The sequence below is a fragment of the Theropithecus gelada genome, chromosome 12 (assembly GCF_003255815.1).
Source record: "Theropithecus gelada isolate Dixy chromosome 12, Tgel_1.0, whole genome shotgun sequence".
Classification (NCBI taxonomy): domain Eukaryota; kingdom Metazoa; phylum Chordata; class Mammalia; order Primates; family Cercopithecidae; genus Theropithecus; species Theropithecus gelada.
In genome coordinates, this window is record NC_037680.1 from 44,883,591 (window position 1) to 44,908,090 (window position 24,500).

At 40.6% G+C, this 24,500-nt stretch overlaps 1 protein-coding gene across 2 annotated transcripts in view; it reads left to right on the plus strand.

Annotated features, from left to right (window-relative positions):
* Positions 1 to 903: 903 nt before the first annotated feature.
* The window catches only part of CERS6 (ceramide synthase 6), a 317,382-nt gene continuing 293,785 nt past the window's right edge, over positions 904 to 24,500 (plus strand). The window contains exon 1 of one of the 2 annotated variants that reach the window (XM_025404126.1): positions 904 to 1,523. In XM_025404126.1, coding sequence (XP_025259911.1) covers positions 1,354 to 1,523 — 170 coding nt within the window. In that variant the 5' untranslated portion in view covers positions 904 to 1,353. The remainder of the gene's footprint in view (positions 1,524 to 24,500) is intronic. The other variant, XM_025404127.1, reaches the window with a different exon arrangement.

A 24,500-nucleotide genomic window follows, 5' to 3' on the forward strand; every position in this document is an offset into this window, starting at 1 on the left:
TAAAACTCTCTCTCTCTCTCTCTCTGTGTGTGTGTGTGTGTGTGTGTGTGTGCAGTTATATGCCCATTGGAAAGGTTCAGTATAGCTTACTGGCAGCACCAGGCAGAAAATGAATGTGAGAAAAATGAACAAAAATGTCCCAGACCCAGGAATACATGGGCCATGGAACAAATTCACACATGGCTCCTGTACCAATGGGGAAATGCATTGCGGGAGGGAAGGTGCCTGCGATAGGCCTCACAGGCCTAATGCCTTAAAGGTTTCAGATTCAAAAGGCAGAAATAACGAGCCTGCCGAGTAGCACAGTGGAGGTTCTCATGATCTGTGAGGTCAAAATGTGGTCTAGCAGCCTTTTCAGAGAGGTTAGTTGAGAGGGGTGGTTTTACAGAACGCTGCAGTTGCTATCACCATCATCATCATCATCGTCATCAAGTAGCAATAATCAAATAGCAATTAAGTGCCTAATTTTTTGTACCACCTCATAAATCAATGTAGGGGGGCTTGTTCCCTCGGGGAGCTACTTTGATGAGAAGCAGCAGAATAAGAGGCCGGAAAGTCAAAGATTGGGGAAAGGCAGGCGTGGGGCTGAGGCAGAAGGCTCTTGCCAAACCATTCTGCCTCAGTTCCTGATTTTTCACCCTGCCTCTCCAAGCGCGGGAGTGGAGGATCCTTTCCCTCCTACTTCCTCCTTTGCTCTTTGCTCCCCCCACGTCCCCCACACCCCTCCTTCCCCCCCCCCCCAGTTCTCCTTTTGCTTTCCTCCTGGAGCAGGGCTGATTCTGAAGCTTGGCCGCAGCCCCTACCTGCCGACCCACCGCCTCCGGGTGCACTGGAAGAGGACTGAGAGCCCTGAAACCCCAGCGGGGCAGGAGCCAGCGTTCTGAGCATGTGCGAGCAAGCCAGGGGGCTAGGGCGGATTTGGGGGGCTGACTTCAGGTCGCCCTAAGCACAAAGCGAGAGAGCGGTGAGAACAGGGGCGGGCGACACTGCCCGGAGAGGTGCCCCTGCGCCCAGGGCGCAGCGACTGCGCCCTGCCCTCCGGGAGTGGGCGAGTTGGCCGCGTGTGTGCCTCGCTGTTTGACGCGAAGACTAGCCAATCAGGGCGGGCGGCCCAAGCTGCCATGTGACGGGCGAGGCGGCCCCTTTCCCCAGCGCGGCCAGAGGGAGGAGAGAACCGGGGCTCGCCGCGAGCCTTCGAGAGCAGCGGCCGCGGAGGAGGCGGCGGCGGCGGCGGGCGAGAGCGGCGGCGGCGGCACAGGCTCGGGGCCAGCCGGGCGCGCATCCCCGGGCGCCCTGCGCGGTGGAGAGCTTGGCGGGCTGCGGGTGCCGCAGGACAGGAGTGGACAAAGCAAGATGGCAGGGATCTTAGCCTGGTTCTGGAACGAGAGGTTTTGGCTCCCGCACAATGTCACCTGGGCGGACCTGAAGAACACGGAGGAGGCCACCTTCCCGCAGGCTGAGGACCTCTATCTCGCTTTTCCCCTGGCCTTCTGCATCTTCATGGTGCGGCTCATCTTCGAGAGGTAAGAAGGGCTGAAGCCCCTCCTCCCCTCCCCCTGCACACACACACGCGCGCACACGCACACTCGCGTGCTCTCTGGCGCACGCCCCCGCGCCCCCAACGCTCGCGTTCACGCTTCCCAACCTTTGTGTTCGGGGAGGGGTTGCTGACCCCCCTGCCCGGCTGGCTTTCTGGGAGCCAGAAAGGGTCTGGCTTGCCACGGATTTCCTCCCTGGCGCCGGGGAGGAGCCGCGGATCGTTAGGGTCGCCCCCTGTCCTCCTGGGCCCTGCTGTTTCCTCCTCCCGGCGAGGGCAGGCGAACAAAGGTGAGCGGTGGTCTGGCTGGGGACTCGCCGCACTCCGCGGGGCTCGGTCCTCTCCGCCGGCGCGCCACGCAAGGCTGCCAGGCAGGGCTTCCCGCCGGGGCCCCCGCCACCCACCTGACAACCAGGAACGTTCCGGACGCGCGGCCCGGAGGGAGGAGGAACCGCGCACACTTCAATCTTTACGCTCCGGCACATGGATTGTAGGGATTGCGCTTCAAAAGAATTCGCTAGGGACTTCTTGGCTTCTGGTCGCTGTTTGGTTTTTATCCGTGACACTATCAGGCCCGCAGTCCTGGCAAATAGGGGATAATAGCATTTCAGGTCATTAGCGGTTTCTTTAAAATAGGATATGACAGGACGGGTGCACATCCTGCAAATGGTCATATTAAACTGATAACCCTGTCCTATGAATAATTATAAACTTCTTTTTTGGTATTCGAAGGCACTTAAAATTTTGAGGAATTGTCATGCAATTGTATAGTTTCTCGGTTTGGTTGGATATCTCCATTGTGTCAAATACAAACTTGTGTTATTCTCATGGAATCCGTTTTCATCACGAAACTATATTGTGCCTGCCATGCATTCTCTGGGTGCTGGTACTGAAAGAAAACCGGGACAGCAGCACACTTTTTTTTCCTTCGTAACAGAAAATACTGTCTTCCCCTTTCTTGTACCCTCCCCTTCCTCTGCCCAATTCATCAGTAAAGGCTGAATTTCTTAGATCACAAAGTAGAGTTTAGATTGCATTTCTCGCTTCCACTCTGCCTTTCTTCCCCGCCTTCAACTCACCTTGGTTTTGTTCCTTAAGCTTTTGCTGGTACCTCATTTGCTGTTCCTCTTTGCCTGAAAACCGCTATTGAGGATGGCAGAACACGTCTTTTGAGTCATTTGCTGCTGGAAGAGGCAACAAAGCTTCATGAGGACAAAAAGTATCTTTTGTTTCAGAAAGGTATATTTTTCACTGGACAATGTTGCTGCTTGAAAACGAACTCAGCTGTTCGCCTGCAGAAATTGACATGCACAAAGCAACAGACTTAAAGACCTATGTTTAAATTGTTGGAATCTAATACAGATGTGTCATTGATCCTATACAAAAAAGAATCAAGAAAGTCACAGCAGTGCTGTCACTTACTGTGAAAAAGTGGGTGTGTTTGCAGGTGTAGAGTTACTTCTAGAGCAAATGTTTGGTTACAGAAAATATGGACTCTACAGTTCTGCAGTCTCTCCAAAAACAAGCAGACTCAGGGATAGCAGGTTGCTCTATGTTGGCACATAGTAGGGGATCTACACACAATTGCTGAATTCTGATAAATTGTGTCTGATAAATTCTGGCTGGGCTCACTTTTAGATAGCTAATGCATTTGAAAGAGATGTGCAGTCTTATGTGTTGGAGAACAAAAGCATGATCTGTGCACAAAAAGCTGAATTTTCCTGACATCCTCCTTCTCTATGCTGATTCCAGGCTGTTCACTGTGTTTAAAAAAATTAATTTGTTAGAATGGAGATGGCTTGGTACTTAGATTGTCTCTACCTTTAAAAAGATAAACACTAATGTAATAGTTGAAAATCGGAAGTACATTTTTCCTCTTTCTAAACATTTTTTATTTTCTTTCTTTTTTTCCATAATCCTATGACTCGACTTACAGTTTACATAGAGGGGTGAGCTGCTTTCAATTGTCAGTCACAGCAAATGTCCTCATATTGATATAAAGTGAGTTGGGCCGGGCGCGGTGGCTCAAGCCTGTAATCCCAGCACTTTGGGAGGCCGAGATGGGCGGATCACGAGGTCAGGAGATCGAGACCATCCTGGCTAACACGGTGAAACCCCGTCTCTACTAAGAAATACAAAAAATAGCCGGGCGAGGTGGCGGGCGCCTGTAGTCCCAGCTACTCGGGAGGCTGAGGCCGGAGAATGGCGTGAACCCGGGAGGCGGAGCTTGCAGTGAGCTGAGATCCGGCCACTGCACTCCAGCCTGGGCTACAGAGCGAGACTCCGTCTCAAAAAAAAAAAAAAAAAAAAAAAAAAAAAAAAAAAAAAAAAAAAAAAATAAAGTGAGTTGGTCAGTTTCCTTCAGGCCATTGATCTAAGTAGAAGAGATTTAATGGCCTGTATGGAAAGTGAAAGTTTATGGTTAATGTTCAGAATAATAATCAAATATGGCACATATGTCACAGAATGCTACTGACTTTTGGAAGACTGTCTACTTTGTTTCTTCCTATGACAGCTCTGTCTTTAACCCTTCAGACCTTTTCAATTCTCTGAAAATCCACAATTTAGTTGTATCTACAGTTAGAAGTTCTGCATGTTTCTCCTTTTCTCAAACCTAAATGACATATTCTGGGATCCAACCTGTAACCTTCATCTCAGTAGCAACCATCAAGGGCCTGAATCAATAAAACAGAACCATTCAATATTATCACTGCTACAACTCACTTTCAATAGCCTTCTAGCATATTGAATATACATCTTTTTCTTTTGCAGCATTCTATAATGTATATGATAATTTTAAAAGCCTGTTGTGAATCCCTTTGTAGAATGAAATGCTTTTGTAATAGGAATAATTCTCTCAAGATTCTTCTCCTTTTATGCTTTGTCATTTATTTCAAAGCTGAGACCATACCTAAGAAATACCTGTTTATCCAAGTTTTTATTTTACATTAAGTGAAGTCAGTAATGTCCTTGTTGAGGCTAAAATCGTGAATTTGAATGCCTTCTTCTCAGTCTTAGGTATTTCTCTCTACGAAGAGAAACATCAAAGAATTGACTGAATTGGACTTTGCCCAGTTAAACAGTCCTGTCTTTTTGTTTTCATCCTGGCTGTTGGGGTGTTGATAGTGGAGGGATTGGTAGCTAGAACATGTCGCTTTATGACAGCATATGGACAGCAATATGGAAGCCCAGCATGGTTGGTAAAAAATGGGGCAGCGTAAGGTCAATGACTTTTGGCTGAGTCTGTGAAGATCTCAAAGCTTGGTGGTTTTTAGCATAGCCTTTACATCATACTTAACTCTGGGTAAGGACCAGAAGGACCACTGTAGCGACCAGTTGATTGACAGAGTAAAGTATGTGTGTGTGTGTGTTTTTTTTTTTTTTTCCCAACTGGGCTGTTTCTCTTAGAATAAAAATTGTATACTGTTATATTATGTTGTTAATTTGATCACAAAGAACAAAATGTTATTTATTAATAATATACCATTGTCATCTATTTGATTTATTTTTGATTTAATGCTTGTTTAGATTCAGTAAGCCATCCTCAGGAACTATAATAAATGCTTCTTCCAACTTTACTTTTTCAAAAATGTGTTTTGCTATGGTATTTATAAATGTGGAAATCGTGCTGATTCTCTGTTTAGAAATAAAAATTTTTTGAGTTATTGTTACAAATGTTAACTTTAATGCTGTGGATTTAGGAGAGATGCAGAAAGTGTAGATCAGGAATCAGAACACTCAAATTCTAGTCAAAACTTACACTGGGGCAGCTTCCTAATTTATCTCTGTTTATTTTCTCATTTATGTGTAGAGGCAAATGGCCTTTGTAACTTGTTGTTTTCACCCTTCTGATTCTTTGATTCCTGTGGATCTTCTGTGCTTGAAGATTACTAATTATTATCTGATGAAACTTTGAAGTGGCTGAATGTCTTTTTTTTTTTTTGAGACGTGTTCTCCCTTCATCAACAAGGCTGGAGTGCAGTGGCATGATCACGGCTCATTGCAACCTCCACCTCCTGGGCTCAAGCAATCCTCTCACCTCAGCCTCTTGAGTAGCTAGGATCACAGGTGCATGCCACCATGCCTAGCTAATTTTTTGTAATTTTTTGTAGAGATGGGGTCTCCCTGTGTTTCCCAGGCTTGTCTCAAACTCCTGGGCTCAAGCAACTTGCCCACCTCGGCCTCCCAAAGTGCTGGGATTATAGGTGTGAGCCCCTGCACCTGGCCAAGAGATTTTTTTTTTTTTCCCACAGAAATATTGTAGTCAATGGTTTTGTTTCTTGTATTTTTCAGTTGTGTTTTGAGTCAAAAGAATAATTTGGGCTGTTATCATTTATGCTCCAAAAAGCTACAGTATTTCAGAATAACCAACAAAGATTCTACAGAGAAAGCAATTGTTGGTTTCCTTAGACCTCTTTTAGGTAGAACCCAGAGTAGGCCTGGCACCTCTTGTGGTGACTGGGTAAGAAGGAGAAGCTAATTCCTGCCAGATTGGCTCTCAAAATGCTAGGCTATGTGAGGAGTGTCATCCTTCGCGAGGCTGACAGCAAAGTCTGGCTTCACTCACTCAGCCCAAGAATGATCTGCTGTCCCAAACCTTCAAGAAACGACAGGGTCTCAGTTGTGTCTAAGGGAATGTCTGGCCAGCAGGCTTTTTCTTTTAGATTTATTGTCCACTAGCCTTGGGTGAGGCCTTTGAGGATAGTTGTGAGAGAGAGAGAGAATGAATGAGAATGTGTGTGTGTGTCTGTGAGAGAGAGAGAGAGAGAATGAATGAGAATGTGTATGTGTGTGTCTATGAGAGAGAGAGAGAGAGAGAATGAATGAATGAGAATGTGTGAGAGCATGTTCTTGGTTGCTGATACTTAGGGGGAAAGGAGGGGCGTGTGTGAATGACTGCCAGGAAACAGTGGGGGTATTAGGTGAGGTTCATTACTGAAGGAATTTGTTCCTCAGTGTTCCTATAGTGTACCTTGTAATGAAGAGACTGATCTGATATGTTTTTAAAGAGTGTTTGAGAACAACTTGCATACAACCATGGTTTTCTCATGCAATCAGTGCTGGATATTAAACCCTATGAGTGTTCCTTATTTAGCTTGTTAAGTTATATTGCATGATTCACATTGAAACTATGGATACCTGCTTTGCCAGAGACTAGTGTGTGAGGCAAGAGTGCGCTTCAGGCTGGCTGCGGTGGCCTGAGGCTGCAGTGAGCTGTGATTGCGCTACTACACACTCCAGCCTGGGCAACAGAGTGAGACTCTGTCTCAAAAAAACAAAACAAAAAAAAGTGGGCTGCAGACATAAATAGCTTCTCATACTTTCTGAGTGGGATAGGAAGGTTGAATGACAGTGGATGTTTTGTTGGAAAACAACCTGAAATCAGAGGGTTGGCATTCTTTGCAGAACTTAGTACAGTTTTCTCATCTAGTAAAATAAAAAGTTTTGAATTTACACAGTGCAGTAGTTTGGCTATTTGTTATAGGTTAATTTGTGGGCAAAAGGCATAACATTATTGTTAAGGGGCAGTGCCTTAGAATGGTGGAGGAGGTAGGTGAGATAATTTTAAATTATCGCAATGATCTAATGTCATCTAGGATTATGAAATTAATGCCCTGAGTTCACTTATGACTTCTCTGTTGAAAATATTTGAATTCTCTATGGACAGGGCTAGTTTTCTCTTGGATTCCTAGTTGTAAAGTGTTTCAGAAGTGGTTGCTCTTCTGTGATGGGGAAGGACAGGTGGCAGCAGAGGGAAAATGGGATTTCAGGTGAGTTTCTTCCATCAGCATACCAGTCAAACATTGCTGCACTATCCTCAGGCTGCCCTCTTGTATTTTACTAACCTGATTAAACCTTGGTGCTGAACACCAGAACCGAGGCCCGTGTTGTATATTAAAAGTTTCAAATGTTATTGCATACACTTACATTTCTTCCTCTTATCACCAGGTGAAACCAGATTTTTTATTTATTTCTTACATAGTCGGGACTCTCAAAATTTTAGTTTTTTCCTCGCTCATCTTCTTTTGATTACTTTCTTAAACACCCTTGAGTCAGAATACTGGGGTTCCAGATTGTATGTCTAGTTGTGTCACTTAATTTTTCTTAGAAACCATTTTTCATTTCGTTTTTTTTTTTTTTTTAAAGGTAAACAGGATTGCCTCGTATAGCACAGTGATCCTTTCATATTAGCAATGCCTTGAGAATCCTTATTCTTAAGATTTTATTCTTTGGTTTCTTCCCCCTGGCCACCTTTTAAAAATGATTTCATAAGCTTTTTTTGGTCTCTCTTTCCTGACACCATAATCTTTATTGACACTTTATATACTGTGGCATGATTGAACACAAAAGGGTGATTATTTTATTTATTTACTTGTTTTTTGGGACAGGGCCTCACTCTGTTGTCCAGGCTTGAGCGCAGTGTCATAATCTTAGCTCACTACAGCCTTGAGGCTCAAACAACTCTCCTACCTCATTCTCCCCGTAGCTAGGACTACAGGTGGGTGCCGCCATGCCTGACTAATTTTTAATTTGTGTTCAGTAGAGATGGTGTCTTGCTTTGTTGGCCAGCCTAGTCTCCTGGCCTCAAGTGATCCTCCCATTTTGACCTCCCAAAGCACTGGGATTGCTGGTGTGAGTCACTGCAGCCGGTCAGGGGGATTCTTACAATGTCTTTTTGGGGTTTCTTGTTACTAATGCTGTGGATGTTTGGCTGCATGGTCTGAAGCTATGACTTGGTGCTTACTATTTATTTTGTTTGATGTTTGACTATTTTGAATGACTGCCATTTTTAATGAACAACTTTTAAAATTTTGGAAACAATAGTAACAACTAATATTTATTCCTTAATGAGTTTATTACTTTACATGGTTTACTTTATTTAATCCCCTGTCAGGCCGTGTAAGGTGGATACTAATTTTTCCCCATTTTATGGATGAAATTTAGGATTGAGAATTTAGGAAATATACTTAACTTTATATAACTTAAAATAGCAATGTAGGAATTTGGAACTAGGTTTCTTGATCTAACAATTTTGGTGATCTTCTATTTTAAAGTAAATATCGGCTGAGCGTGGTGGCTCACGCCTGTAATCCCAGCACTTTGGGAGGCCGAGGTGGGTGGATCACGAGGTCAGGAGATCAAGACCATCCTGGCTAACACGGTGAAACCCCGTCTCTACTAAAAATGCAAAAAAAAATTAGCCAGGCGTGGCGGCGGGTGCCTGTAGTCCCAGCTACTCGGGAGGCTGAGGCAGGAGAATGGCGTGAACCCGGGAGGCGGAGCTTGCAGTGAGCCGAGATCGCGCCACTGCACTCCAGCCTGGGTGACTGAGCGAGACTCTGTCTCCAAAAAAAAATAAAAATAAAAATAAAGTAAATATCATGAAATCATGCTGTATATATATATGGTTTTATATTTAGCCTTTTGCCATTTAATGATATAATCTGAATACTTTCCATGTAATTGAACTTACTCAAAAATATTTTTAATGACTATATACCATTCTATACTATAGTTATACCAGAATTTACTTAATCAGTGTTCATATTTTTGTTGGATATTTAGGCCATTTCCAGTTTATTTATATAAGTTTTTAAATTCTTGATGATTTCCTAAGGAATATTTCCTAGAGGTGGCATTTCTGAGGCCAAAAGGATAAATATTTTAGTGTTCTTGATGGATACAAATTGCCAAATTGTTGTCCAGAAAGATTATATCCATTTGTATTTCCTTATCAGAATATAGGTTATTATCATTGGAAAAAAACTGGAGACTGAGTACCGTGTCTCATGCCTGTAATCCCAGCACTTTGGGAGGCTGAGGAGTTTGGATTGCTTGAGCCCAGGAGTTTGAGACCAGCTCGGGCAACATGGCAAAACCCCATCTCTACAAAAAAATACAAAAATTAACTAGGTGTGGTGTTGCTCACCTGTAGTCCTAGCTACTTGGGAGGCTGAGGCGGGAGGATCACTTGAGCTTGGGAAGTGGAGGTTGTAGTGAGCCGAGATCACGCCACTGCACTCCAATCTGGGCACCAGACCATGATCCTGTCTCAAAACAAAAAAATTTTTTTTGCTTTGAATTGAAAAAAATGTTACTCTTACAATGTGTGTTCTTATATTGCTTATGATAAACTTATTTCAAATATTTATTAATAATTGTTATTTCATTTTCTGTGAATTCAGGTATATTTTCCTATGGGGATGAGGAGATGTTGTTTTTATCTTTTTTCTGTAAGAAATTGGTGGCCTTCAGGTTTTTCTTTCTTTTTAATGCAGAGTGGTCTTATCTTGGTCTATTTCTCTGATCACATATTTATACTTTGTGTGTGTGTGTGTGTGTGAGACAAGGGTCTCACTCTGTTCCCCAGGCTGGAGTGCAGTAGCGAGATCTCAGCTGCTGCAACCTTTGCCTCCCAAGTTCAAGCGATTCTAATGCTTCAGCCCCCCAAGTAGCTGGGATTACATATTTTTAATAGAGATGGGGCTTCACCATGTTGGCCAGGCTAGTTTCGAACTCTTGATCTCAAGTGACCTGCTTACCTTGGCCTCCCAAAGTGCTGGGATTACAGGCATAAGGCACTGCGCCTGGCCTTATACTTTTTTATTTATTTCTTCCTCCCGACTCTTCCCTACATGCTAAGTCACCATCATCAGGAAGGGAGCTTCTCAGATTTTAGATAGTGGAAGGAGTACACTCAAGAGGATGATGAAGTAACTGATAGTAATACTTCATTATGGAGAGTGAGGCAGAGAAAAAGACTGGGAAGAAGACTGAGGCATCAAGAATGAATGGGTCTTTATGAGGGAAAGAGGGATAGAGCCTAAATTCAAAAAAACAAGCAAACAAACAAAAAAAACTCCTGTAATAGATTATCTAAATTCTGGGTAAGTGAGACCCCATGTCAAAACAAACAAACAAACAAACAAAAAAAGACTTACTATTATTAGACTAATCACTAGGGAACTACAGATCAAAACCACTATGAGATAACGATTAGGATGGCTGCTATCAAAACAAAAAAACAAACAATAACATTTGTTGGCTAGGGTAAGGACAAATTGGATCTGTTGTGCACTGTTGGTGGGAATGTAAAATGGTGCAACTGCTATGGAGGTTCCTCAAAAAATGAAAAATAGAAGTGCCATATGATACAGCAATGCTGTCTCTAAGGGTATACACCCAAAAGATTTGAAGTCAGGGTCTCAAAGATATATTTGTATACCCATGTTCATCATTCACAATAACCAAAAGGCAGAAGCAACCCAAGTGTCTATTGATATATGAACAGCGAAACAAAATGTGGCATATACATATGTCTCAATTTGTTTGGGCTGGTGCAACAAAATACTGTAGACTGGATAATTCATAAGCAAGAGAAATTTATTGCTCACAGTTTTGGAGGCTGGGGAGTCTAAGACCAAGGTGTGAGCAGATTTACCATCTGGCTAGGGCCCACTTTCTGGGGTCACAGATGGCACCTTCTCACTGTATTCTCACATCACAGAAGGGGCAAGGTGGCTCTGGGGCCATTTCTCTAAGGTCACCCATACCATTCATGAGGGTTCAACCCTTGTGACCTAATCACTTCCCATAGGCCCCACCTCCTAACACCATCACACTTAGTTATTAGGTTTCAACATGAATTTTGGGGGGACACAAACATTCAGACCATAGCAACATACAATAGAATATTTTTCATCTTTAAAAATGAAGGAAATTCTGCTACAGCATGAATGAGCTTTGAAGACATTATGCTTAGTGAAATAAAGTAGTCACAAAAAGACAAATACTGTAGGATCCTACTTATCTAAAGTACCAGAGTAGTCAGACTCATAGACACAGGTAGTGGAGTGATGGTTGCCAGGTGCTGGAGGGCAGTGCAGAGTTTCAGTTTTGCAAGATGGAAAGCGTTCTGGATGGTGGTCTTGGTTGCACAACAATGTGAATGTACTTAATGACATAAAACGTGCACTTAAAAATGGTTAAGATGGTAAGTGTTAATGCTATGTGTATTTTACCACAATTTAAAAAAAAATCGAAGATTGGCTGACTTTAAAGGTCACTAGAAATTACTGCCTTCATTTTCTTGGCTTGACATTTTTCTAGTTAGGAACAAACATCCCAGTTCTGTTGATCTCAGTTCATCAAGCACTGCTTTTTTTTTTTTTTTTTTTTTTTAAAACTGCTTAATTCCCTTCAAATCTAGGAGAGCGCCTCTTCTTTCCAGAATCGTCTGGCATGGGTGGGTGGGAGGTGAGGGCTGATAGAAGGAAGGTTTTAAACCCAGAGAGCTCTTAAGTATCCTGTTTTTTTAAGAAGGCACTTGAACTGAACATATCATTTCAAGTCCATTTGTTAATATGACAACTTAATAATAGTAAACTGGCTGCATGTATAGAAGAGGAGAGCAAAGTGTCTTTAGAAAAGCACATTGCATAGTTTCAGAGGAGCCTAGGATTAAAGCCAAGTCACCTGGTAAGTACACAATCCATTTAAAGCAAACCAGGATAATGAGATAAAACTCTCCTTAGCAGCCTAGGCCACAGGTATATCCTATGGAAGCTCTGGGTGAGTGAAGATCAGATTTCATCTTCCTCCCTAGCTTTCAGTTTAATTTTCCATGCATTTTACAAGCAAATGATTCAAACACTTGAATACTTAAATGGGATTTTTCTCAAATGCTGCATATTATAAAAACAATCTGATTGGAAGCAGTCAGGTACATGTTCTTGAACAGTAGTTTTTGAAGTTTATTCTAATGTTTGATCATTGTACAAAATACTGCTTTCCATAATTCATCTGTAAGAATGTTTTGGGCAGTGCTGTTTTTCTTTTTTCTTCTTTTCAAGGAGAACTTCCTTTATCTCTCTACTGGTCTTCAAAGTGGACTTCTCTTGGACCACTCCTGCCTTCTATTCCTACTTTTGCTTTTATTACTATAATTTAGAGTTGGATTGTGGGGCTTGTTTTTGACAAGGCTGAGGTTAGAGATACACAAATGGTTTTTAATTGCAGGAGAGACGCATTCCTTTACTAGGTAACCTTTTTCACACAGTGACCTAAGAATAATATTTGTTTGTGACTTGCCATTGTCTACATAAATGTCACATCTTATCTTTGAGATTTTCAGATTACAAAGGTACTGTTGCTCTCCTGAAGCTGTGATTAAGATTGTATTTTCTTTCTTTCTTTTCCTCGATTCCTCCCCCACCCTCCTTCCCTCTCTTCTTTCTTTGTCACTTCCTCTCTTCTTTCTTGTTATTACTGGTACAGACCCTTTATTAAAGACACAGGGAAGTCTTTGAGAGAAGAGGAGCAGCATAGAGTTAAGAGTGGGGGAGGGTGTTTAGAAAACTATCTAAAATCTTGTCCAGGGACAGTTTGGCAAGTATCAGAGTAAAAGCTGCCAGCTGGTCTAAGTGGCCCTGTAGATCTTGTTTTAATAGCTCACCATTTCAAAGCAGAATAAAGTAACTTGGTGGTTTAAGCAGAGTGGCAGTTTTGGACACAATAGCTTGAGTGAAGAAAAACTGAGAATGAGGCAATCAGTCATTTGAGCTTTATGGAAAATGGGAGACGAAAAGGGCTTTGTATGTCAGAGGGTGTGTGTACATCTTTGAGTGCATGGATAGACTTGATAATAGTATATTTAAATTATGTTGCTATTTTGTTTATCTATTGCAATTAATAGACATGTATATTTCTAGCTATAATTGAAAGGAAAATGGGTGGGATATCAGAAAGATTACGGAATTCAGGTTTAAATTCAAACAGTGCTGTTTATCACCTGTGCAGTAATAGACAACGTATTCTTTCAAATTTGGTGTCCTCTCGTAAAATGGAGAGTATGCCGCTTTGCAGTATGGAGCACTCTCTGCAAAAGTGTACATAAGGGGATTCAGTGAAACCTGGTTCTTAACAATACACATTGTGTAGAAAATAATTGATACCAGAGTACAGTATTTAGTATCTGCTTGAGAAATACTGTTTTGTAATTTGATTTTCTAAAATAAAATAAATGGGTATATGTGTGGGGGCCCAAGGACATGGGGTCAGGGTACAGCTTGTGGAAGCAGTAGGGCCTATTTACATATTTGATGCTGGACCTGGAGGATTTACTTGTTCTATTGAAGAGTAAATATTTAGAGTTTTAGACAGTCCCTGAAACCCCAATCTTTTCAGCACTGTGCCCGTTTAGGGAGGAGGATGCTTTTAAGCCTTTTCTTAACAGTTAATGATGTGGATTGTATACCGGAAACCTGTGGAAAACCATTTCTAATGGTGGAGTATTAAACAAGTGGGGGGCCTCTCTGTGTCACTGAGAGCCTGGCCTCTGCTCTGGCTTCTGTGCCTTTGGAGAGAGACCCCCATTCCCAAAGGTGGTCTCCATCTGGGTGGAGTTTTCTCTGGAAGCTGCCATTCAGTGATATGCAGATATCTCCACCTACTTACTGCCCCGGTCTAGCCCCGATGATAGTTGTTTATTGCACACAGTCTCAAGGGAAAATTGATTGGGTCTTTGACCACTAGTAATGGCGCACATCAAGTTTGGCATTTATATTGACTTAAGACCTGGGCTGTGTTTTGGTCCTGCCACTTGCTAGCTGCTGGTCTAGGGACAAATTAATCTCTGCAAGCTCAGTTTTCATCTGAAACTCATAGGGTTGCTGTGAGGATTAAATGAGATAATACATGCATTGTGTTTAGGGCAGTGCCTAGCTCAGTGAAGCAGTGCTTACTTGTTCTTCAGGTTTATTCACACACATACACGATCACTTTCTGAGTGTTTGTTGGAACTCTTATTTCCAGAAATGGGACTTCACTGGCCTTATCTTTACATCGTAGATGTTTACCATAGACCTCATTTCTGTATAGATCCCCATTTTCCCCAGTTAGGGCTGTCTGTGTACAGAGTTTTACTTTCCCTATTCTCTTTTCCCTTCTCTCTCTTTTTTTCCTGAGGAAGATTTTGATTCTTCTTCTTGTAGCTGGCAGAAAACACCCCTGGCAGTTTAGTGAAGAATGGGGCTGTGTCCACTTCACACTCATGTAATGCACTTTGCTGAGGGTGTACATTAATATCTAGACAGCTCAGAAACATTTTTCCTAATAAGAGCCTCCCAGAAATAGGATAGCCTCAAGACATACTTTTATTGATTTATTTCCGAATTTTAAGCCTAGTGGATTATCTTATTTGGATCCTTAAGAAAAAAAGAAATTTAGTCTACTGACATTGGGATCAAATTTATGAAAATAGAAACATTCAAAATTAGCTGAAAGTAATATATGTAGGTATTTTTTTTTGTTTAAGAGAAATAAACCCACACCCCCAAATTGGAACTTCCATGGGCGTGAATGTGGCGAACCTAGCCTGACTAAATTAGTTCAGAAGGAATTTGCACCTGCTTTCAACTATAGGCACTTTTCCAGCCCTGCATAGTTTAAATATAATTTGTAAGTAGTTAGCCATGTAAATAATTTAACAAACCTGCTCATTTCTTAAGGCTTTGTTAGAGACATCTTAGGGTGATGAAAGAGGACATTTGTGGTGGGTTGTCTATTAAATGAGGAAGTAAGGCAAAGATGAAACCACAATGCTGTGTAACGACAAATTACTAAAAATTGCCCGTTTTAATTCAGTCATCATTTAGGGTCGTAGACTTTCTACTGAAAATGGAAATTGAAACTTACTCATTCAGAGATCTACAAGTCCATTGTGGGTTAGACAACAGTGGTGTCCTAAAGTGGGGAATGGTGGGTTTGATCTGCTTTGGGTACATGCAGTAAGCGATGTATTAGCTGTAGAGAATTTTTAAAAATTGGTTAAAAGTTAGTCTTTTTATTGGCACCATGTGAAGCCAATTATAAACACAGAATTGATAGAAGTGATAAAATACTCTTCCCCACCAGGGCACGCTGTTCCTACCCACCCCTACAATTGCAATACTGCTGTCAGACACTGTTTTATGGCACAGGTGACCAGAAGACCACACTTTGAGAAATACTGGCAGAGATAAAAATACTACTCCACCTCCCACTTTAGATATGAAGATACCCAGCCTGAAGAGATGAATGAAGTGACTTGTGCTCTGCCACTCACTCAGGTCCTGGCAGAGCCTGGCTGACCTGGAACCCTGGCAGTGCCGTTATAGAGTTACCATCTCATTCTGATTTGTTTGAGACTGTCTCAGGAAATGCCAGTCCAGGGAAAATTGAAACAGCTGGCCACTCTACCTGACTGCTCAGCCTATTAAACCCATCCTGAGGTCAGGGCAGTAACTCATGCCTGTAATCCCAGCACTTTGGGAGGATCGCTTGAGCCTGGGAGTTTGAGACCAGCCTGAGCAACCTGGTGAGACCCTGCCAACTCTACCAAAAAAAAAAAAAAAAAAATTAGCTGGGCATGGTGGTATGCACTTGGAGCCCCAGCTACCCCAGTGGCTGAGATGGGAGGATCGCTTGAGCTCAGGAGGTCCAGGCTGCAGTGAACTATGATTGCACCATAAGAAATGGCTTCTCTGTTTTGCCCTAAGGGTGACTTAGAGTGTTTGTGGGAAGAAGCTTCCTTGGTGACTGAGGGGTGTTGCCTGCCCCCACTGCCCCTGTACCACATTTTGTGGCTTTTTAAAAAGGTGATTAAAAGGCTCCCCATTAAGTATGGGTTGGAGCTCCTGAGGGCAGAACTGTCTACAGATAGCCAGGGTCAGTTCTTGGTGTGCTAATTCCTCCTTTGCATGCCTGTGTTACCGAGACCATAAACTTTTTTGTTTTCCTTCTACTTTCACCCAGTGTGTGTTAAGTCTTGCTTGTTAAGCTCCCACACTTAAATGGCTGCTTGCAGAATTGTAAAGAGACCAGAGAGAGAACAAAAACAGATATGCAGGTGGTGGTTGTTAACCAGACAGGATTTCTAAGGAGGGTTCAGGCAGTCAAGTGGTTTTGTGTATGTGTTTTATGTTCATAGTTTTGAGTTTTACAATGTGTGAAGCTTACTTTTGGCTAGCATTAGGTATAGTTTATTTGAAGGAATGAGGCTCCTGAAATAAACATGCAGTAAACTGTAACTTAGAGTTTAATAAGAACAGTGCCAGGAAATTCCAGCTCCTCCCCAGGTTGCCTCCCTCAGAGGCAGGCGTTAGCTATGGGTCTCTAAGCAAGCAAACAGGCTTACCAGTGTCAATACCTGTGGTGTCCCTAGGGGCCCCAGGCTGTCCACACCTGGTGTAGTGTCAAGCCATATAAGATTGGGCAGAGGGCAAGTAGTAACCAATTTAGGACCATGGCTTACCACTTATTTGACTGCTGATCCTATTTGCCTAGTGCTTTCACATCGTGTTACCTTCCCCTCTTTCCCAGAACCTGCTTTGTTTTAAAAGTGTCCTGGGTAAAAGGAATCTCCTCATTGGGAAGGGGATCCCTTTTACCTTTTGGCCCCGAGCCCAGGTTACCAGATGGTCTGTTGTTCTCACATTTCCCAGGGTAATAATGAGTTTGGGGCAAATCCACTTGGATAGTTAATAAGAGCTTTCACCTCAACTTTTGCGAAACTTTTAATGTTATTTGTGACATACTACTTTTTAGTTTTTTGGCATTTAAAACTGTAATAAATAGCATAAAATAAATGTTCTTTCTGTTCTCAAAGATAACGTCATGGTTTTAGGCTGTTTCTCTGATTTCTAAAAAGGAAATAAATTTGAGTTATTGTGTTCTACAACTTTAAAACAACTGTTTATTTTTTGGTAAGCTGTTTCCCCCCTTTTCAGAGTTAAAGATGAGACAAAAATATTGCATTTAAAGCAGAACCAGACCTGGGTAGCTGCTCTTCCCATCAATCGCCATTCCACTTTCCAGCCAATAACTAATCCTTTATTCAGGGATCAAATATAAGGAATTTCTGTCCTTTCAGATTGTCTAAAGCTTTTCTAAATTGAATGCACTTAGCTGCTAGAAACTTCCTACCGCCTTACTTTAAAAGCCAATCTGAAAGAGTCCGGCTGCTGCTCTGAATGAGAACTGCTAAAGTAAATAGTGTATGATTATATATTTTGGATGTTGAGAACAGGTTATACTTACCTTTGCAGGTAAAGTTGAACACAGTCTTTTTGTTTCTGAGGTCCAGTTCAAATCTGTGGAGAGAGGAAGTGGTGAAGATGAGAGTGTGAGTGCAGACCCTGACTGACCCTCTGCCATGTGTGCACAATGAAAGGGAGCATAGATTCCTGAGTTGGGCTTAAAATTCCATCTTGGAGAAACGCTGATTCAGTCACCGTTATACCCTAGGGGGGGTTAGCTCTAAACCCCAACACTCAAATGTGTAATCACTTGCTTAGCAAATGTTCATATGGCATTGTTAGAAAAATGCTATGTTTTTTTCTAAAGTAGACTTTTTATTCTCCCTGTATAGCATTCATACTGAAACATGAACAAAAGTATACTTTCTTGTACAGCTCATTGAATTATCACAACAAAGTGGATACACCATGTGTTCGTTAATCAGAACCGAGATCAAGGATCAGAACATTACTAGTACCCCAGAAGCTAGTACCCCATTTGCAGTATGAAAATGAAAGGCCTAATTTATGCAGCAAAACTCACTATTCCACTTAAGGAATAGTAGGTTCCTTAAGGAGGAAAACATGAGCTCTGGTACTTGCCTTTACCAATAGAACTTTCTTTTTTCTCTTTGTGTTAAGTCTGTGCACATGCTTAGATATATGTGTGTGTGTGTGTGTGTGTGTGTGTGTATGTATACAAAATCTGATTAGTATTTAGCCATCAAATTTAATAAATTACGGAAAAAGGAATGGGAAGAGGATGTGAGAATGTGAGAAAGAGAAAGGCCATAGTCAGAACATCCATTTTCTTTTCCACCTTATTTGATTAATGATACTGTTTTATAAGGATATATGCTAGTAACGAGACAAAAATACAGTATCTTTACGTCTTTTAAAAAAAAAACAAATTAAGGATGTTAAATGGGATAGGTGTATAAGTTTGTTGACAAACGTCTGGATCTTGTTCCTTGAATATAGATGGTCTTACTCATTTGTCAATTGAGACAATGGAATCAAAGCTATCCGATATTTTGGATTTGAAAAAGCCGGATATTTTGAACACAAAGTATTGGTTTGTGATATTGGAATACTTTGTTTTGAAAATAATGTCTTTAAAACTTGCAGTGCTTGCATCTGAAAAATTATGCTCACCTTAAAAACGTGTATCTTTTCATATCAATTTTTCTAATTTAAGCTTTTTATTCTGTCTTTGGATCTATCTTTAGTTCCTTTTATCCTCTTCTCTTCTTCAGGAATATCAGTTATACATATGTTAGATTTCCTTTCTCTGCCTTTAGTGTCTATCATCTTGTCTATAATCATTTTAATATATTAGTTTTTTATGTGATTTTATTAATTTTTTTCACACATGCCTGCCATGTATCTTTTCACTCATGTTTGTTTTTTCTTTTGTTCTTAATGTTTCTATAATCTTAAAAAAATTTACCCTTGTATTGTGCTGCCATCTCTGCATTTTTTTCAGTTTCATAACACCTTACTAAGTCCTAGTATTTGTGCAAAGAGGGCACAACAACGTTCTTCCAAATTATTCATGTTTGAGATGATTGTTTTTTCGGGCTAGTTTTAAATGGAACTTCTGAATTCTTTTCAGTTTTCTTAGAAATGTAATGACACAATATATATAATAAATTTTAGTGCATTATTGTGTCAGCAGTAACCATTTGTTAGTTTCTAGGGCATTAATTTTAATTTGTGGATTAAAAATGTTTCAATATCTAACATGATTAATAATGCTACAAAATTGTATTTGAAATATTTAGAATATGATACCTCTTGACTTAACAGTTATTTTAAAAATTACTAATGATGTGTATGTACTCTCATTGGGAAACTCCCAATACAGAAAACAAACAAAAAAAAAAAAACACAAAAAAAACCACACAGCCAATTCTCCATTTTCACTGTTTCTTCTATCTCACTTTCTTCTCTGATGTGTCCAGTATTAGTAGTTGATATATATGTCCTTTTGGACCTTTTTCAATTATTTACCTACATATATATGTATATGGAAAGATAAAGTTAGTTTAAAACATGAATGATTCCAGGTGTGGTGGCACACACTTGTAGTCCCAGCTACTCTGGAGGCTGAGGCGGGAAGACTGTTTGAGGCCAGGAGTTGAAAGCTGCAGTAAGCTATGATTGCATCTGTGAATCTGTACTCCAGCTTAACAACATAGTGAGATCTTGTCTTTCAAAAAGCAAAAGAAAATATGAATAGTATACTCTGAGTCTTGCTCTGAAACTTATTTGTCTTTTTTTTATTTAAGGCCATGTCTTGGGGATTTTCCAATGTTGGTGAATGTAGAGCCATTTTCTTTTTAATGTGATGGCACAGCATCCCATTATGTGGGTGTTTCCTAGTTGATTTAACTGCTTCTCCATAAATGCTATAGGAAACAATGCAGTAACTTCATTCTTATGCAGACTTCTTGGTATTTAGGTATTTTTCTCTAAACTTACATAAAGAAGTAGAATTGCTGGATCAGAGGATGTGCAGAGTTAAAATTTTGATAAATGCGTTGAAAACCTTTCAAGAAAAATTATACCAATTGACATCCCTACCAATGCAGAATGAGGAAACCCATTCCTCGTGTCCTCCCAACCATGACTTATCCTGCAGCAAACAGAATGTAATTTTGGTAAACTTAATCTATAAAGATTAAGTTCATGTTAAAACAACTATTTTAACATGATGACTTTTCCAAAGAACAGAAGGTTGGGATGCTGGTTAGGAAGGCAATTTAATAATATCGTAACAAGACATTTTGCCACTCTTTCTTTAAAGAAATGGGAATGATAATCATAAAATACAATGAGAAATTCAAGTTTATGCTTTTGAACTTGGTGACATCTATTGCAAACATTTAACAAACATATTTCACCCTTCCCAATTCATTGCCTTAGGGTCACTTAGCTGACAGGAATGGTGAGTGTTGTGTTATATTCTTTTACAACAAATGAAAGTCAACCATAAGTTATCTTGAACAAGAAATCACGAATGAAGAATATCTGTCCTGGTATGGGGCTTCCTAATAATTTATTATCAGAAGAGTTACCTTATGATTAAGCTATTCTGATGGTAGAAACATTTTCATTCAGCAAGTAAACAAGCAACAAGTAACCAAGATTCAACAACTAAGAATTGAGAACTCAAAAACACTTTAAATCTAGAACTAGGTTGTTCTTCAGAACATTTGATTGCCTGTCCCACCCTACCTTTTAGTCATCGTATTATCTCATCGTGCTTGTCTACTTGGGAAAAGTTTTTTTTTATACCAATAGGATGGCATGTATTAACATTTTTTGACTTTTATGAAAATGTTCAAATATAGAGAAAAGCTAAAAAAAAGTGCCATGAACACTCATATTCTTGCCACCAGAATTCAATGATTATTAACATTTTATCATGTTTTTTTCTGTAGCATGCAAAGTAAATCGCAGCTATGACACATCACCAGTGAGTAGCTGAGCATGGATCTTTAAAAAGCCATCCTAGAATGTCTCTGAGAAGAAAGACATTCTAGGATGGCTTTTTAAAAGTAACTTTTTTAAAAGCAATTTTATATCATGGGATTTTTTTTTTCTCTTAAAAATGTATAGCTTCAAAGTGGTAGAGAACTTACTGTGTATGGATTTGGTAAAATGACAAGGTAGAGGAAGACCATAAATGTAGAATCAATGATTAAATTTAATGGATGCGTAAACAGTAAGGCTAGCAGCAATATTTTAGTGAAAAATGAGTGATTATATATAATATTTTGATGAGTATTTTATGGAAGTTGTATCTAAGGGTTTGAATTGGGAAACCAAAAGTTTACTAGAAGTAGCTAACTAGTTTCTTAATGATATTTTTGGTTTTAGAAAATTGATATAAAGCACATTGGCTCATAGATCAGGCTGTTAGACTTAGTTACAGCAGGCAAACTTTCTCAAGATTATTGGTTCCTGCCCCAATGTGGTAGCGTTTGTGCTTCTGTGGGTCGTGTTTGGTCTTGCAACATGGTGGTTTCGAGGCTTAGAATCAGACATTTGTTAATGTTGAATACAACTACCCTCTGACATGCAAGTCTGGACTCACTATTTTGGTTAGCTAGGTAAGCCTAAGGCACTAAGTTGGAAAAGGTTCAAATATATGACATATGTTTATGAAATAAATGATCACAATTGATGTAGGGTTCAAAATTATAAACTAAAATAAACTTGTGTGTTATTACTATTGTTTCTATTTCTGAGGTACGGAGAAAGAGTTGCAAAAGAGGTTAGCCTATCTCCTCAAACCAATTTTTGGACAGAACAAGGAATGGCAGCATCCAGCCAGTGCATTAATTATGCTCCTCTCTGGCATCTTCTGTTTTTTTTTTTTTTTTTTTTTTGTAATCATCATTGTATCACCTTCCTCTTTGTAATTCTCAGAGAAGAAAGCTAATAAAGAAAAAATCAATGCATGCATATTGCAAAAAAGTGTTAAACAATAAAATAGGGTATACCATGAAAAATAAAACTCTCTCCTCAGAGACAACCATTTGTAACTGCCTTCTGGAATGTTTTCTATGCATGTTCAAGTATATATGTCTTAGGGCTGTGTCTCCAGAGAAACCGATAGGATGGATGGATGGATAGATAGATGATAGACAGATAAATATGTTACTTAGATAGATTAGATAGGAGATTTATTGGGGGAATTGGCTCACATGACCTTAGTGGCTGAGATGTCCCACAATAGGCTATCTGTAAGCTGGAGTCCCTGCAGCATCAGTACCTTGGCTCAGTCCAAGTGAAAAGGCCTGAGAATTTAGCGGGGACTGCTGATGTAAGTCCTAGAGCCCCAAGGCTGGAGAACGTGGGGTCCTGATGTCCAGAGGCGGGAGGAAAAGAGTGTGTCCTGGCTCCAGGAAAGACAGGAAATCCTTTTTCTCTGTTTTTTTTTTTTTTTTTTTTTCTGTCCAAGTCCCCAGGCAATTGGATAGTGTCTGCCCACATTGAGGGCAGATCTTCCCCATTTAATTTACTCAGAGTCACGTGCTAATCTATGGAAACACACTCATATACATACCCCAAAATAATGCTTTACCAATTCTCTAGGTATACCTTAATCCAGTAAAGTTGACACCCAAAATTAACCATCGCAGGTTGCTATGACAAAATACCATAGACTGGTGGCTTAAACAACAGAAATTTATTTTTCATGGTTCTGGAGACAAGCCTAAGATCAAGGCACCAGCAGATGCAGTGTCTGGTGAGGCACCTTTTCCTGGTTTGCAGAGGCTCTTTGTCTTTTTTCTGTATACTCATATGGTAGAGCGAGGGAGGAAAGGAATGAGAGAGAGAGAGTCTCAAAGGGCACTAATTCCATTCATGGTGGTTCCACCTTCGTAAGTGCTTCTCAAGGCCCCACACCCTAGTTCCATCACATTCGGGTTGTAGGCCTCAACATACAAATTTTGGGGGACATAAACATTCAGTCCATAGCAATGTATCGCTCTACATTTTAACGCAACTATATATGCTCATTTGCACTTTGTTTTTCACTTATTATATCTTGAACATCTTTTTATGGAAATATTGAAAAGTCAACTTTTTTCTAGTAAATGTTTGTGTAGAATTTTTTTTTTTTTTTTTTTTTTAGATGGAGTCTTGCTCTGTGGCCCAGGCTGGAGTGCCTGGGCCACAGAGGCACCTGGGCCACAGTGGAACAATCTCGGCTCACTGCAAGCTCTGCTTCCCGGGTTCACACCATTCTCCTGCCTCAGCCTCCCAAGTAGCTGGGACTACAGGTGCCCACCACCAAGCCTGGCTAATTTTTTTGTGTATCTTTAGTAGAGACGGGGTTTCACCATGTTAGCCAGGATGATCCTGATCTCCTGACCTTGTGATACACCTGCCTCGGCCTCCCAAAGTGCTGGGATTACAGGCGTGAGCCACTGTGCCCGGCTATGGTTGTATAGAATTTTTAACATTTTATATAGCATACATAATGCATATATTTATCATAATTTAACCACTCCTGTATCAGTGCTTCTTGAGATCATTTCCAATCATACACTATTAAAAGCAATGTCACAGTGGCAACTTTTGTACATCTATCTTTCTTTCCATGTGAATTACCTTAAATTTCTATTAGTGTGAAGTGGCTGGGTCTGTTTGAATTTTGATAGATATTGGAGAATTGTCCCCTTAGGGGATTGCACTTGTTTATATATTTCTGCTAACTGAAGGAAAGTTTCTAACAGTATGATTGAACTTGCAAATGCTTGCCAGTGGACTGTGAAAAATGGTATTATTTTAACTTGCCCTTTTAAAAGTGAAGTTAAGCACATTTTTATGTGCTTTAAAGCCACTTGTATTTCGTTTTCCATGAATTACTTAATGTTTTTGTCTTTTTTAGGAGTGTTTATTGTTTTATAAAGGCTTTCTATACAAACCGAAAGAAATTTGCTCTTTTTCATGTGTACTGAGAATATGTGCTTATGTGCTTTATTTGTCTTTTGACTTTATGATATTTTTCCTTGGCTGAAGATTTCCAAGTTTTATGTAATCTGATCATTCAGGGTTTTGTTTGCTTGTTTTGTTTTTTCCTTAGAGTACTTTCTTTTGAACTAGTCAGTTTCCCCAGAGAACAGCTTTTCTCTAGCCTGCTTGATGGTTATAAGCCTGCCGCCACTGTTCTGAGAGCTGAGCAGTGAGATTAAGATTTATCTTAGTTCTGTTTTGGTCACTGTACTCAGTGTCCCAAAAGCCAGGTCCTTTGTGATTCAACCTCCCCAGGAGTAAACCACCCCTCTCTGCTGGGCCTGGGGGAGAGCAGTCACCTGGTTTTGGGGACCCGATCTGGAGGTGTTCATGTTCCTTATGCAGACTTTGGACCAGTACCCTTTTCCAGCTGA